Consider the following 16287-nt stretch of genomic DNA (forward strand, 5'->3'; position numbering starts at 1 on the left):
TATCAACTCTGTAAGGTCTCCCATTGGAGCCCCTTCACAACTGTGTCCCTCAATGTACTCGGGTTCCTAAATAATACATTGGTTTCATAATGGCACCACTTGTCTGCGCTCTCCTACCAGTTCTATCACAGGGAGTGTTTGTCCTTTTGTCCTGATATTGACCTGCAGTGGTTGTTTTTGTTGGTGTGGAACACATCTTTATTATGAATTATGCAGCCCATGTCTTTTTCACATAAGTATTTTTATATAATTATCCTCTACCCAGGAACACACACACACACACACAACCAAAATGTTACTCATGGGGTATCAAAAGTACAGGGGAAAAATAACAAAAAAGAAAGAATAATGCAGACCGCATTCAGCCATCATTCCTCGGCTTTAGATAGATATACCAGTTGTACCCCGAGACCAGTATGTTAGATATTCCAGGGGTAAAAGGTCACCTTATGCCATGAGAACCATCGTAGCATATGTTATCACACTCATCGGGGTGTCCTTCCTACAGAGGACACAGCTGATCCAGATCTAATTCTTTCATGAAAACCACATTTTTTTTTAAAACTACTTTCACCCAGAAATTCTGAACACAGGACAAAATATTGTGAATAACAACTGCCGACGTCCTTGGTTGAGGCGACGCAGCGACCTGAATTGTAGTTCCAACAGATGTATTGCGTGTACCTTCAGGTTCAGCAGCTTGGATGGGAAGTGATTGTGCTGCAGGATCTCAAACAGACTGAGATGAGTCAGACAGGCTTTTCTTTTCTTTTTTTTCTTCTCTCTGCAGGTTATGTTGGAATCTTAAAAAAGCAAACCGGGCCACGGTTCATCACAGGGCCAAATGAGACAGCTAAGAGTTGCTATCAGGTATGTTTTTAAAGTGTGTGCATGTGTACTTGTGATAGTTGAACTGAAATCTACCACGCCAAATGGCTCAAATGTCACCTGATTTTCAATTATCCAAAATGAAGACTCACCTGTGTTGATTGGGCATGTCCCTGTCAATGCTGCATATATGTCTGCAGCGCATAAAGTGAGCAGCAGGTTCATTGTGATCCGGTCAGGAATTTGTCCGTTGCAGTTTTTGTGACTCCCTGTTCGAGAGGAGTCCCAGCATACTGTCAGTGGGTTATAATTGATGTATGGATACATGTAAAATACATAGTGGTGTGACACTAAATAACAAAAATGCTTTTATTTTTTAATGTAAATCGCAGGGCAGCCCTGCCCTAAAGCATACCCTGCTTTATGGTCTGTTTGACACTAAATAGACTATAATTTACTAAATGAACACTTGAAGACTTGAAACTAGAGATTGAGACCATAAACTCATATTTACAATGTTTACTGAGGTAATAAATCAAGAGAGAAGTAGGATAATTTCCCTCATATACAATCATAATTAATCCCTCCTCCTGATGAGAGAGTTGAAAGTTAAGACATCAGCAACAACGTTGCAGTAAAGTGCAGCTTGTCATTTACGATGTTGTCCACTTGGTGGCAGTGTTGAACTGCTGTTGAACAGTAGAAGACAGACAGTATGTCAAAAATAATGGAGACACCTTCTTGCTTGTGTGTTATCGGGTACAAAATCCTTCTTGGATGAGGTCCGTGTCTTTAAACTGTTGGATTTGTTCTTCTAAATATATTATTTTGGCTTTGAAGGACATTTAGTTCACTGATACAAAAAGTCAATCAAAGGTTTTCCTAAACATACATTCTTTGCATTTATCCCTCAAGAATGTACAGATGTACTGCGGCCGCTTGTTTGACTTCTCCTGACGTGCGTGTACAATGAGATAACTGGTTCTTTGCATCGTCGTCTAACTGAGAGCCCGAGGTGATACATGTGACACTTATTTCACAAATTCCAGAGACCATCTCTTTGGAAATGTGATACTTTACATACAAAACCGCTTCCTCTCAGGATATTGATATTTTGCATGGCAACAAAGTCAATGATATATATATATATATTCTAGCCTGAGATTGTCTTTTAACATGAATCCCCAGGTTTAGAGAAGTGTTTTCGCTGCCATTGTTACAGTATAGCATTTCATTATACCAACAGAGAAGTGCTCTTAAAATATTCAGACCGGGTGAAATGCAATACGGCCACTACCCAGTGTGTCTTTCATAGGAACTACAAAGCACTTCTCTTTTTTGGAAATGCTGTCTCATTTGCGCACTTCTCTTTGAAATCCGGCTTATAAAAGAAATTCTGTTGGCAGATATACCATTTTATAATTCAGGAGCACTTTTCATGCTTCATCAATTGCTCCTCACGGTGACAGGTAGGTGTTGCAGTTCTTGGTTTAGATGTCCGTTTGAGGGGTTTTACCCCGAGAATGTCTTTGCAGTGACTGGGGAACATGAAATTAGCCTTTTCTCCAGGATGAGAATATGCGTGTGACTTTGCTTCTGCAGTGTAGAAAGACGGAGGATAAATGATGACATTTCATACTGCGATAGAGGATCTTATCCACTTTACCCCACACCGAGTTAAAGTTGAAGAAGCAGTCATTGGCAACGGAAATCTAAAGTCTCACACTTCCACCAACAATGACATTTGTATAAAAACTAGAAAGTAGAGTGCAGATCTCTGCCGGTCTCACACAACAGATACTCTCTCGTTTGAATCCATGCAGATGTCTGCATGGGCTGTGTGTGGGGTCGCATCTCAGCGTGGCCGTGTAACGGCAACTTGAAGCGGCTGCATAGGCTTCGAGCCTTGTTTCTTTTCAGCACCATGTGGATAACTTGAGGCGGATGCCTGATTTAAAAAAAAAAAAAGGCCCAGAGGAACTGTGCCTGTGGGCGCAGAGAGGCAGTGCAGTCCGCTGTGTGCGTAGTTCCGTTAGCTGTTAACGCGGCGTCCAAAACCATCAAAGCGAGCAGACTGCTGAGGGTCGGAGATGCACTCGGGCTCTGTGGTCACTTGTGGCGCCTACCGGCCGGGGGGTCAGTGAATGAGGAGTATGCAACAGGCAATACAAAAGGTGTTTTGAGGAAGTGTGAGTCAACCAGAAGAGGTCCTTGAGCGTGCAGCCAAAACTGCTCTCCCAAAACTGTGTGCGTGTTTACTGCAGCACAATGTGAGGTTATCCGTAGAAAGGTCACTCGAATGCATGTTGTTGATCGCATGATCGACCTTCCTTAATAAACGGAAAGGAAGATAACGCAAGTAAAAAACTAAATGTTAAAATAAGGGATATCATTTTTTTGAAAGGCTACAATGAAAAAGAACGAGTGTATAGCTTGGTGAATCTTTTATTGGCAGCTCGTTGAAGTACTGGTTGATGTGATAACAGCTCCTACAGCTGAGAGCAACTGGGCTGGTCTGTGTACACACCTCGGCTTCTTTTCACCTCGTGTTGGTGTTTTATTGAATGTTTCCCTTGGGGGAAGTACTCGCTCAGCTCTGAACTGCTGCATGAGAAAGCTGCGGCCAGTCGGAGCTGGATGCTTTTTTTTTTTTTATCTAAAGAGTTTTCCTCTTGTGGTGGATAAAGATAACATGAAACTAATAACTGCTATTAAACCTCCTCACCAATAGTCTACTGGAGGTATTCTGTAAATCTCTCCTTATCTACCATTCGTAGAAAGACTTCTGTGTGGCATATTTTGTGTGTGTGTGTGTGTGTGTGTGTGTGTGTGTGTGTGTGTGTGTGTGTGTGTGTGTGTGTGTGTGTGTGTGTGTGTGTGTGTGTGTGTGTGTGTGTGTGTGTGTGTGTGTGTGTGTGTGTGTGTGTGTGTGTGTGTGTGTGTGTGTGTGTGTGTGTGTGTGTGTGTGTGTGTGTGTGTGTGTGTGTGTGTGTGTGTGTGTGTGTGTGTGTTGGCCTAGATGCTCAGCTGCAGGGTAACAAAGACAGGGGTTGCAGGATCAATAGGAGTGGGAGGCGGCTGTAAATGATACATTTTACAGAAAGTGAATAATATCGACATCATTTGTGTTTTAATCATTCTAACATTAATAATAATGTTATAACCAGCTGTCCCTGTATTTAATGTCCTCCCTGCAATGTGCACAGACAAATGCTCCTCCATGTGAAACAACTTATTTTATGTTTCACCTTGTCTTGTGAAAAGCAGCATCAATTAACTTGTCTGTACAATTGAGTGATAATTAATTGTAGGTGTGTCACCAGGAGTCTTTTTTTCCATTATACATTGTTATTTGAGCCATTGTTCCTTTCAAATGATTGATTAGATTGGAGTAACACGGCCTGTTAAATGTTAGAACTTAGTCATCTGGAGACATTATGTACATAACCTGACAATTGTCATTTAATTTACATTAAATGATCAATTAGACTCCATTCAAGTTTTTGGAGACAGTTGACGAACTGCCAGGGAGGCCAGGGGAGTGACGAAAGAAACAACAGAAAAATGAGAAGCACTCGCCTTTCAAGATGATGTGCCAACAGCTTTTATTGTGAAAGGAGGAGAAGGCTCTGGTCTGCAATGCCTTTTTATTTGGGTTGAAAATGAGTTTTAAAATGTGCTGTCTTTTTCCGTTTGGTTGTTTCACAAATATATGCGCAACTCTTTTTTTCCCCCCGACGCTTTCTGTGTAAGAGTATTTGTGACAAAGTTGCAAAAATGACAAACTAATTGCATGAAAGAGACGCGTAGGCCTTAATGCGAAGCTGGCCGGTTGCTCGGGCCCCCGGAAGTGCTGCTCGTTGGCGTTGCATCCAGCGGCGGAAATGAACTGCAGGCCAATGAGCCTGTGAAGGCACGCTGCGGACGCCATGTTTACGCAGAAGGCCTCCCGCTGCCGCACAGAGTTCTGTTTGCTTGTTTAGTCAAAGTTCATTCATATTAAATATTCAAAATGTCCAAATTGCACCAAATCCAACGGCCCTCGAGATATGCGCAGGACGCACAGACAGATTCAATGCTTAATGGCGAGATGTTGATCAGTGCATAAACGAAGCACAACATTTTGAAACCGTATGTCCAACATTGGTCTAACACCCCTTTCACATTCAGTGAGAGGTTCTCTACGTACAGAAGTTCTTAACCAGCAGGGAACCCCAAAGATCCTGAAAACATGTGAAAACCGAACGGCGGCCCGGATTTGCCGAGCCGCTGCAGAAAGAGTATTAATAATTTACACTTCATTTGTCCTCACAGAGGAATCAACTGGAGCTCTCTGCCTCTAATCTGCTCTCCTGTCAGACCTCGTGTGCTCTTCCTCTGTGTGTCTTCTTCAGCTCCTGCTTGTTTCGTTTGATCTCTCTGCTCTCAGTGAACACGCATCCTGTGTGTGTGTGTGTGTGTGTGTGTGTGTGTGTGTGTGTGTGTGTGTGTGTGTGTGTGTGTGTGTGTGTGTGTGTGTGTGTGTGTGTGTGTGTGTGTGTGTGTGTGTGTGTGTGTGTGTGTGTGTGTGTGTGTGTGTGTGTGTGTGTGTGTGTGTGTGTGTGAGAGACGGTGAAGTTTGCAGGTCAGATGTGAGACCATAAAAACTTCATGAACGTCATGACGTCTCCCTCACTTTCTCCTTTTATTCCTCTATCGTCGGTTTCACACGCTCTTGTTCAGAGCACATCTCTTGCTCTTATTTATTACCCAGCACTCTGCTGCTCGTACTTTGTTCTTCTCTCATCTTTTTCTAGAATTCTCTTTTTACTCATTGCTGCTTCACGTCCTCTCTCTTTCCACCCCTTGCTTGTCTACATGTTGCTCTCCCTTCCTTTTGATTGATCCATCTCGTCCCACTTCTATCCCCCTCTTCTCTCTCTCCTTCCACATTAGCACTTCAGATGAGCAGTGAGGAGGAGATTGCTACTCCGGTCTCCGCAGTCATTTCATGGTCTGATTAAAGAACTGTGATGGGAGGAAAGTGAGGCTGGCAGAGAGAGGAGGGGGCGGGGGGAGACAACAAAAGTTGAATCAAAGAATAAAGAAACAACCAGAAGGGGGTGAAAAAGGGAACCAGCGAGAAACAAAGGGAGAGAGTGCAAAGGGCACGTTTGCTGCTTACCATTGTTTGTGCAAGAGAGCGACGTGAAAATCGTCCAGCCGAGCCGCACTGCGACTGTGAAGAGGAGGCGGCCTCCCCCTGACTGTAACATGAACACTTCCTCATGATGACTGTCAACAAGCCTTCCTCACAGCTGGGTGTCGACACTTTGCTCGTTCTGTGCTTCAACTCTCTCTCTCTCGAGTCAGCGGAGGTTTGCAGAAAGGTCACCATCAGTCGGTTTACTGCGGTTATGTCTTTGTTCATGCAGCGTGCATTGGGCACCGTTTCCCTCTCAGCAAAGCGATGGTGCGAATGGCTCGTGGTTCATATCACAGTGTCGTTCCATGCATAATTAATCAGAGTATGCTGTAAACCACACTGACAGCCGCAATCCCTCCTAGGACTTAATGTTGATACACTGATAAACATGAAGTGAAAACATGAAGAAAACCAGTTTATTGTCTCAATCTCCAGTTTCAAGTCTTCTTCAATACAGCATGACGTTCATTTAGTAAATACTCGGTCCCACTTAGAGTCTGAAGTCTTTTCAATGTGACTTCTGTGATCGGATGCGCCAGATCGGAACAAAGCCCCGTCCCCATATTGTGTGTTTACTCTTGACACATCAATGCGACCTGCCTGATTGTATCGTGATCGTATATATATTTGTGGTCAAAGGAGCGTCTGTGAACCAGGTGGACAACCGCAATGCGTTTCCTTTAAATTCTTCGCGGCCCCTTTCAACTTGGCTCCAGCCTCGGGCGGTCTGATCGGATCCCGATTCGAGCAAGAGCCAAACTCGGAGCGCACAGGCTTAACAGTTAATGACTCCTGGCAGGAGGGGATGACAACAGTGGCATTGAAAAGACAAGCGTAACTACGGCCAATGAGGTTGTTATGACACCTCGAAAACCTCTTAGAGAGGAGGTCCCGGTTGGTAGTCAAGCTGACAACGTGTCTGTGTCGGATCCGTTCACGACCGACAGTCCCGAGTCGTTTTCTTTTGACTATGACCACTGTCTTGCCGTCGCCTTAACCAAGACATTATGCTGCCCAAACCTGACTGAACCATGACTATCATGAATAATTTTGAATAACCGTGTTATGTGCAGCTGCAGGTAACTGGACCCAAACGCCGTCAACACTGGAAAAGGCAACTTTATTGCTCCACAGGATTCAAAACAAACAAAACAGGCTCACACACATGTTCTTCAATGATCTAGACAAGACGAACCGACCAAAGGGGAATGACATGAACAGGACTTAAATACAGAGGGCTGGTGCAGGTGATTGGACACAGGAGGAAACAATCAGGGACAGGGCAGACAATCACAGGGACAGGAAGTGAAGGGAAACAGAGGACACGAGAGACAAGGACTTCAAAATAAAACAGGAAACACGACACAACACTACAGATCCTGACAACCGTCTTTAATGAATGATTTTGTCTTGTTGATTAGCACCAGATCTGAAAATGCGACAGTATTCGTGTCCTCGGAAGTGGATGGCGAACAGGAGAACCGGTGATCTGGTTGCATCTAATTGATGAGAATAAATATGTATTCATATTTAAGAATCCAAGCACCACAACGAAACTCCCTTCCGTCTGATCGCTGTGGAAGATCGGGGTTGACAAATCATTTCAGGCGAGTGTTTTAATGTTTTTGGCACACTCGTGGAGCGGCATGTGCGAATACCCTGAAGGCATGTGAGGTTTTGGACACTCCCGACCCAACACGTTCCGCTCTCAAAGCGAACTCGGTTGACTGATAGCGCCGCTGACAGCCATGGAAACCTTACGATGTGTGATGCCCCCATCGCCCACCATCTGGTGTGATGTGATGTGATGGCACGTAATGACAAGCTGTCTGTTAGATTGGCCGTTTTTCTTGTGATCAGAGGACAGCGCTGGCAGTGTGGGCTTTTTTTACTGTGAGGTCTGCTAATGAACCGGACCTTTTCTCAGCTGCTGCGGTTAACGTCTTTTTTGGAAAACTCATTTCCAGTCGGCGATGCATCAAACCACAAACACTTTCTCCTTTTTCGGCCGGCCTTTTATTCTTGTGCATCCCAGCACGGTTTGGAACAGCACAATAGTGTTGGATGGTAGCATCGCGGAACAAGACACACTAAGACCAGTCTGTCATTTATAAGAGTGGTGAATTACTTTTAATTGTCACAGGCATCGTGGTACAGCAACATAGTGTAGGGCACATAGTTCAGTAGGCAATCATGATGAGAATACTGTAGCATGAGCATCGTATGAGGATTAACTGGCGGTAGCTCATGTAGCCTCAAGCAAAAATCTATTGGCAGTCATTGTATTTGTCTGTTGTGTTGATAGTTTATTGACTTTGTGTGCATATAAAAGAGGTTACGGGACGCAAGTGTTCTGAGCATGTGTGATGACAGTAGAAAGAAGAAGAAGAATGGAAAAGCCAAAAAAACAAAACAAGGATGATTGATGGACGGGAAGAAACGAGATAAGAGCAGCAGGAGGAATGCAGACGTAAGAGGTCCGAAGAGACGAAAACAAAAAGGAAGAGATACGAGGTAGACTAAGAGGGAGAACAAGCAAACGGCACAGACGGATACACTAAGCAGCAGCTTTATCTGATGTATTAATGGGTGAGCCGTTGGGCCTGTGATTGCGAGTGACAGGGCTCATTAGTGCGGGTGACACTCGTCAGGCCTCGCCTCCCAATCAGTTCTCTGTTCGGATGGAAACACCAACGGGCGATGCTGTCAGGACGGTACGGTCCAGCGTTTGGGGTCTGCCTTTCTCCAGTAGATTAACCGATCCTGAAAAAAGGCATTCAATACCGGAAGATCCTCAACACGGTTAGAACATTGCATTTTAATTGTCAATTCATCAAGATTCATCAAGATTTCTGTACACATGACCTCTATTGCTTCTGTCCATCCGGGGAGAGGGATCCTCCTCTGTTGCTCTCCTGAAGGTTCCTTCCTTTTCCCTGTCAAAGGGTTTTTTCTATTTCTTGGGAGTTTTTCCTGATCCGATGTGAGGTCCTGGGACAGGGATGTCGTATGTGTACAGATTGTAAAGCCCTCTGAGGATAATTTGTAATTTGTGATATTGGGCTATACAAAATAAACTGAATTGAATCTTTCTGGGCGTAAATGAACGTTCCTGACCGGTTGCATTTCCGCATCACCTTGTATTGTCCTGAACAGGTAAAAGGCAGCCATAGTAGAGAAATACATTGGTGTAAATCATAACTTTGAAGAGAAGAAATGTAGGTGAGTTAACAGGCTCTTGTTTTTTCTGCTTTTTATTAAGCCTTTCATTTAGATTTTAATTATGAGAACACTACAAAAATTAAAGCTCCCTCACATGGCTAAAAAAAGGTACTGCAGATATAAATGTTAAATAAACAACGGTGAGAAATGTAGCTAATTTATTTAGCAGCCCTCATACAATATCTTAGGGACTGAAAATATAGTATGGTAACAATATTCCTCAATTCAGTCTCGGTGTTATTTGAAGCTATCTGATATCGCGTACTTCTGCGTCTCTCTACGCTAAGTTGACCTCTGAAAGCGAGGGGTCCATCTGTATTCCTAGATTTTGTGAAAACTCCTGATCGCACGGAAAAACACAGCATATGAAATGCAGCTGTGGGGAAAAATTGTCCACCCATCGATCACAGTGCTGCAGAAATCCACAGAGTCCAGTCAACCCAACGCTGTGGGGCTGCAAAATCCTTCTACCTCTTTTCAAGCAGGCAGCGACCGATCAAAGAGGAAATGCAGCGAGGCGTCCTGGTAACAACAACAAAATAGGACACGGTGCGTGTAGCTGCAACTATTGTTGTGTTTCCTCCTCATTTCTTCTTGGTGCTTCACGCTCTCAGTTATTCCCCAACATTGAATGCAGAATGTGGCCCTCGTCGCTGTCGTCTCAGTTATTCAATTCCCAGAGGATTGGAAACGCGTACAACAATGGGCTGACTGGGAAAGGAAGGGAATTTTACAGTTACGTTGATTTCGGAGGAGCACAAGCAACTCCGCCTCACGGTTTCTCCTTTGGCGCCAGCGTGTGGCTCCATTGTTTAATTAAAGTTTTTGAAAGGCATTTGTACAAATGCAAACACACACAACACGCACGCGGTCTGGAACGGAGACGAGGCCCAGCAGAGTCCCGCCAATGACGGTCAAGGACACGCCGCCACCTAGCAGACATGACGATCCTGTAGCTCTCTCTCTCTCTCTCTCTCTCCCTCTCTCTCTGTGTGCATGTGTGTGCTGCACATTAACATATCCTCTCAGGCCTCTGAGTTATGTTGTCAGCCAGATTTCAGCGCACCATCACACATAAGGAACTAGTAACCCTTCAACTCTCCGGTAAATGATGCGTTTCATTGGCAGTTGATCACCATGATGCTGTAGCGCGGGTGTCTCTGAGTTTGCAGGGTGCACTTACAAACTCCACTGAAGGTGATTCAAATCTTTTTATGGCAACATTCATATTGCTGATTTGAGAATATTACATCACGTTACATCTCAAGCTTGAGGCAGTGTCGTGAGATGAATATGGATTTGGGAGAGAGCCGAAATGAACGTGGCGAACGAGGCTGGAGTCTGAGAGGAAGTCGAGGAAGGTGGTTTTAGTGCTCATTATTTCTGTCTTTCTTTTTTGAAGGTCCTGAATTCGAAATTCAGAGCATTGACATAGCAACCAACAACTAATTGCAAGAGTAAAGACGGAGCCGTTAGCTGCGCCGTATTGACAGCATCTTGGAGGCAATAGCTAAAGATGCTCTGAATCTGGAATTAAGCTCCTTTTTAAATAGTTCCAGTGTAAGTTTACATGACTTTCACTCTGACTTTGTGTGTGTGTGTGTGTGTGTGTTGCCAAATGTCCAGACCGTCTGTTCGTGGACCCAGGTCACCTCCTGCCAAGAGCATCTGGGTGGAGAGCATGAAGCAGGAGCTTTTACACACACTTACTCACGAGCATACGTGCATGTGTTTCTGTGTGACGTCACCAGCAAGTCTCTTCTGCGTCACCAATCTACCTTTGGATGAAAATCACAGATGTAAATCAACATTACCTCTGGATCTTTTCCGGATCTAACTGCACCTTGAGGTCACCTGCAATGCATTTTGGGCCGGTGAAGTATGTGTTCTGTAAACTCCCGTCTCAATCGTACACAGCATCCACACACTCTGCAGTCGGAGCGCACGACAAACTAGTTACGTCATCACTACGTGGACGAAAGACGTATTTTGGCATTTTAATCTGCAGGACTAGTTGGAGACAGTCTATACAGTCTGTATTGTCCTTACCGTCCATCTCGGTGTATTCACAGGTGATCTATTCGTTGATGACGCCTCTCTGTCTTTAACGCTTTGCTTTGCCATCACTTTTAGCCGTCGATTACCCAACAACTCTTCTTTTTTTTTCTGTCACCTGTTTTTGTCGTCCCGCGCACGATAGGACCGAAGTGCACAGTGCAGAACAGAGAGTATGCCAACTGGCACAGCTGTGACGTGTCCTTTGTGCAAAGAGTGAAGAAGAAGGATGCCGCAGTCCCATTTCTTCATACAGTTGTCTCTATAAAACAGGAAAACACAGGCTCAATACTCATCGTCGCATGGGCACTCAAATGCATCCTCATCAAAGCTGGTATGAGATTGTGCTGTATTTAACGGGCTAGCGGCAAGTCAAAACAACAGTATTTAATGCATTTAAATAAAAAAAGATTCCTAACAACCCACTCAGTCACAACAGTTGCTCTGCGCCTATCCGACTGAATCCCAATGATGCCGTTCACCAAAGTGTCCGGCAGCTGAATCGGCGTGACCAACAGGATTCATCATTCAGTGACATGCAGTCTGACTTTGGTATCTGTTTTTCTCTTTACTTTTCATGCTCTACTCCGGGCATTGCGATGACGGGACATTTGATTGCTGCTGGGTCTTTGTGGCCGTTGGAAAGCGTTACATCCCACTCTCTTCCCCTCCTTAATTTGCTGTAACTCTCCCCTCGCCTCTCTCTCCGGTTCTCTCCCTTGCTGGAGGTCTGGTGTCCCTGCGTCTGTCCCGGTATTAGTGTCTAGACCCCGTCTTCCTCTTTTCAAAGAAGATCAACTGAATTGCTTGCAACAGCACTATTGCCCCCCCAAATCTGAGCCAGCATTTCTCATGTTGCTCAAGACCAGTGTGTCAACCCCTCCACACAACTCCCATTTTCCTACTTTGTTTTTCTTCTTTCTACCCTGCTGCTCATGTTTTATTTGAGCCTTGCCCGATTAACTCATTGATTGTCTTTGGATCCTCTCATCCCCTCCCCCCTCTCTGCGGTTCTTTTGTTTCTTTTATCCACATTTTCTCCTTTTTGTTTTTCTCACTAGCTTTCGATCGGTCCACACATCTTCTTCTTTTTTTCTTCTCCAGTCTCACTTTCTCTATCCTTCCCCTCATCTTTCCTCTCTGTTTCTCTTTTGCGACCTCATTTTCTCTCTGTTTGTTTAATTAGGTCGCTGATTGTCCTGTGATGTGTGGACCGAATAGAGGAGCTGTCACAGGAGGTCAGTTCTGGATCACTGCCTCCTCCTTCTCTCCCTTTCTCTCTCTCTCTGTTTCATCAACAACACAGATAAACACACCAACTCCCACTCACAGTGGGAGTTCGTGGCATTGCATCACACTTGGGGGTTGATTCACCAAACTGACTGGAAACGACCTCAAGCGCCACAAACCTTTTAAGGGACTGAATTGTTTTGAAGGAATACAAACAACAACCAGCTTCCCCGTCCCCCGTTCCCCGTCCCCCGTCCCCCCCGTCCAGGCAACAATGGGCTGTAAGGCATCGTAAAACACGCTTCATTCAAACTCACAAACAAGCAGGCAATCAACTCAAAGTTGTTGTGACAGACACGTCATTGGATCTTACCAAAAAACTGAAAACAAAGTCCAACTCACCCACGAAGCAGAGGAGTTCCAGCTATGTTTGGCAAATGTTTGCACTGTGACATTTTGTTCCACCTCCATCAATGATTCCTCCAGCTGTGAGGAGGTAGGGGGATGAACAGCGCATGTGGCAGGTTTATGTGCAATTTCACACTTAGATGTTGCCTCCGCCTCAGTGGTCACATTGCGGCTAACTGTTTCAACAGGTGTTTCACCAGAATACCTGCGTCCTCCACGGTGTCCCAACAGGGTCACGTCCTGGCGTAAATGTTTCCCGTGACCGAAAACCACCCACAACGCTGCTGCACTGCTCGCTGTGCAACATGGAACGACGACCACAAAAAAAATTAACGACGGCTGTAAACCACCACAAAGTTCATGATTATGGATGAATTTAAAGCGCCCGGTTAGGGGAAAAGACTCATTATCATTCATCTCTCTGCAAAGTGTGTTCATATGACATGACCTTGGTCAATAGCTCCTTTCATGGTTCCCTCCTGTCTGTCAGGCCTAATTAGCGGCCATTGTCTAGTTGCGTTGTTTCGGTTGAGCTCACACAAGTACCCTTTCTGCCCAAGGTAACCTTTTAATAAAGGGAGTGAAAACCTCCATTAAACCCCCGAACATCCTGCAAGAGCTCTGTAGTTCTTCTCCTTCATCTTCCCTGAGCTGCAAAAACACTGTGGTTTCGCTCTCTCTCTCTCTCTCAGCCCCTCTCCCCTTTCCCATCTGTTCTTAGAAAACAGAAACGTTGTCTTCCTCACTTCCCCATTGATTCCTCTGTCGCTTGCCGTCCCACGGTGTCTGGTGGTGATTTGATAGATGGCGGCGCCACGCAGTGCATCGATCATCAGGCTTTGATCTGCTGTCAGTCAGACGCTAGCCGGGCCGCTCAGTACACCGGCGGAGAAGCCTATGTGCGTTGGTCGCGTCTCTTTTCACCAGCGATCTACGTGTGCCTCTCTTTAACGGAGCAGACGTTCGGCATACCGAGGCATTGCATTGGCTCCCATAGGCCTACGTGCATGAACGGGTTGTGAGGCATGTTGACTCATGATTAGTTGGCACATAATGGAGACTTGGACAACATCCGACTGTCATCGAAACCCGCACGCCAATTTGAAATAACACAAAGTGTTGTGGTGGTTTGCAGCCACAAGTCTTATCTTAAAGTCCTCTTTGTTACCCAACAGCGTATAAATATAAAGTCAAAATGCCAATTTAAATAAAATGAAAACACAGAGAATGTTTTGGTGTCTGTTTACAGGAAAACACGGGTGTTGAACTCTGGATGACTTGGAAGATATTCTACTGCGGTGGTACGCTCGCTGCGTACAGCATCCTGTCACAGTATGTGGGCGGGTGTTTGCACATCACCCTAAAGTGCGTACCCTCCTCTCTAATTGGAGTGTATTGTATACAGTAACTGTCCGTCATTCGTCACCATGTCAGAGACAACAAAATGTACTTTAGCGTGTGCAGAGTATATGCAGAATGAAGACTAATACCTAACCATAAAGCGAGTTCTTCACGTGTCTCCAGCACTGCTCCTCCGATCTACTTCACACTTGGTGGGCGTATTGCTCGGGACCCCCAATGGGGGCGCTTTGTCAAAAGTTGGTGACATTTCTCCGTTCTGACCTTGAGTAGCTGTGACTATTGTGAACTATGTCAGGGCAGGCGTATTGCTGAGAAGGAGGCGCAGTGTCGAGTGTGAAGCTGCTTTCGTATGAGCGGTCCCCGAGAACGCTGCAAGCAGCAACACCACAGGCGTCGTTGCCGAGCAGACATGTAGAGAGAGAGACTGTGTCTGTGAGAATATTTCTATCTCTCTCTGTGGTTGTCAATACAGGGTATGTGCACAATCTGTGCGCATTGCATCCTGATGCAGTCAGGACGAAATAGAAATGATGTATTCATCGTTCATCTTCCATATTTTTCAAATGTCATCCTTCACATTTTCAATCACGTGTACTGACACTCAGTTATTCACAGTGTCACTTTTTTCTTCTTTCTGTCAAGCCCGGCATACTCAAGATAGTATTCAGTCTTTTCAATCTCTCACGCTCTCACGCTGTAACTGAACCCCTCCTCTCACCTCGCCGACATTGTCATTATCGCGGATCTCACAAAGTTGTGCAGTCGGTGTTTGCATGTCGTCAGCTCTCAGGCTCTGCAACAGATACTCACTTTGCACATTCTCCAAACCCCTGACCCTGTATAATGATGATTATGGCATTTCAAATGATGCGCGCTTGTCAATGCTCGATCATTCAAAACGTCCTAATGGTCTCATATGTAACTTCCTTCTCACAGGGCTAAACGTTGACGTATGAGTAGCATTTTCATTCTAGTTCCCTCACATGTCCACTTGTCACATGCCAAGTTTGAATGCTGAGATTCACAGCACTCGGCCCAACTAAGCAGTTGGTTGGTAGGATCTGTGCCGCGTTCGTTCCCCCCTCCCTCTCTTTCTCTATACGGGGCCTCTCCTGCCCACAACCTTCTCTCTCTCTCTCTCCCTCTCTCCCTCTCTATCATTCGTCTTGCTGCATTGCGAAGCCCAGCAGCTGGTTGAGAATCCCCATGGAGAGGTTTCAGCTGCAACACGCACATTTAGTTGTGTGTGTGTGTGTCGTTGTTATTACTTCTGTATGTGTGTTTGCTTATTAAGCCCGGTGTCCATTCGCCTGTGAGGAGTTTAATGCAGAGTTCTCCACCACCGTCTCTCTCTTTGGCACTTAACTTATTGCAGTAACGCCTTCTCCTCTCTGAAGAGGGTTGACATAACTGTGATAACACTTTGTGAAAACCAGGCCCTCGGTCCAAAACTGTGTGTCGCCCTCTGAATGAGGCAGGTAGGCATGAATAGAATTGTAAATGGCTTCATTGAGAAGAGGGGGGGGGGGGGGGGGGGGGGGGGGGGGGGGGGGGGGAAGGGGCAAGCCCTCTAACAAATTGCACATCAACAAACAGAAGCAGGCCATTGGTTGAGCCACTGCCAACATCTTTTAAAAGTGAATGAGCAAGAGAGCAGCAGACAGAGAGAGAAAGGGTGCATTCCTTTCCTCGAAATCAGGTTGTATTTGGCTCCCTCAGCTCGTATCACGTCTCTTTCCTCCTCTTTATCTTTCTCCCCACCTCCCCCTCTTCCTCTCCATCAGCTAGGAGTTCTCACACCGAGCATCATCTCTGACACAGTGTACCAGAAACAGAGATCGCGTGAGTCGTGAAATCGACGCTGAAGCGCTCGAAAATATGTCACCAGGCGGGAGAGAAAAGAAACAAGTTTGCGGACATTTCCATGTAACTTTAGCGGGATTGTGTTTCGGCTCCGCGGCCATCAGATGTACTGGAACAAGACGTGAAGTGGTGAA

The 16287-nt window shown here is 45.4% G+C and overlaps 1 protein-coding gene and 1 long non-coding RNA gene across 7 annotated transcripts in view; one reads left to right on the forward strand and one right to left on the reverse strand.

The window, feature by feature from the left end:
• Positions 1-2134: 2134 nt before the first annotated feature.
• The window catches only part of rab11fip4b (RAB11 family interacting protein 4 (class II) b), a 39514-nt gene continuing 25361 nt past the window's right edge, over positions 2135-16287 (forward strand). Inside the window, exon 1 of one of the 5 annotated variants that reach the window (XM_034531711.1) lies at positions 2135-2297. Coding sequence is in view for 2 of the 5 variants with exons in the window: in XM_034531684.1 (XP_034387575.1) it covers positions 14202-14293 (92 nt within the window). In the remaining 3 variants the exon portion in view is untranslated. Of the gene's footprint in view, positions 2298-10984; positions 11115-14131; positions 14294-16287 lie in introns of those variants that run through there. The other 4 variants (XM_034531736.1, XM_034531743.1, XM_034531684.1 and 1 more) reach the window with 4 other exon arrangements.
• On the reverse strand, positions 10912-13920 carry LOC117730177. 2 transcript variants are annotated; one of them, XR_004609420.1, is made up of 3 exons: positions 12923-13920; positions 11285-11552; positions 10912-11013 (listed from the first exon to the last, which is right to left on the reverse strand). It is a non-coding gene; the product is annotated as an uncharacterized LOC117730177 (long non-coding RNA). The 2 variants fall into 2 exon arrangements; XR_004609418.1 differs by lacking the exon at positions 10912-11013 and adding an exon at positions 11057-11164.

The sequence above is a fragment of the Cyclopterus lumpus genome, chromosome 1, assembly GCF_009769545.1.
Source record: "Cyclopterus lumpus isolate fCycLum1 chromosome 1, fCycLum1.pri, whole genome shotgun sequence".
NCBI lineage: Eukaryota > Metazoa > Chordata > Actinopteri > Perciformes > Cyclopteridae > Cyclopterus > Cyclopterus lumpus.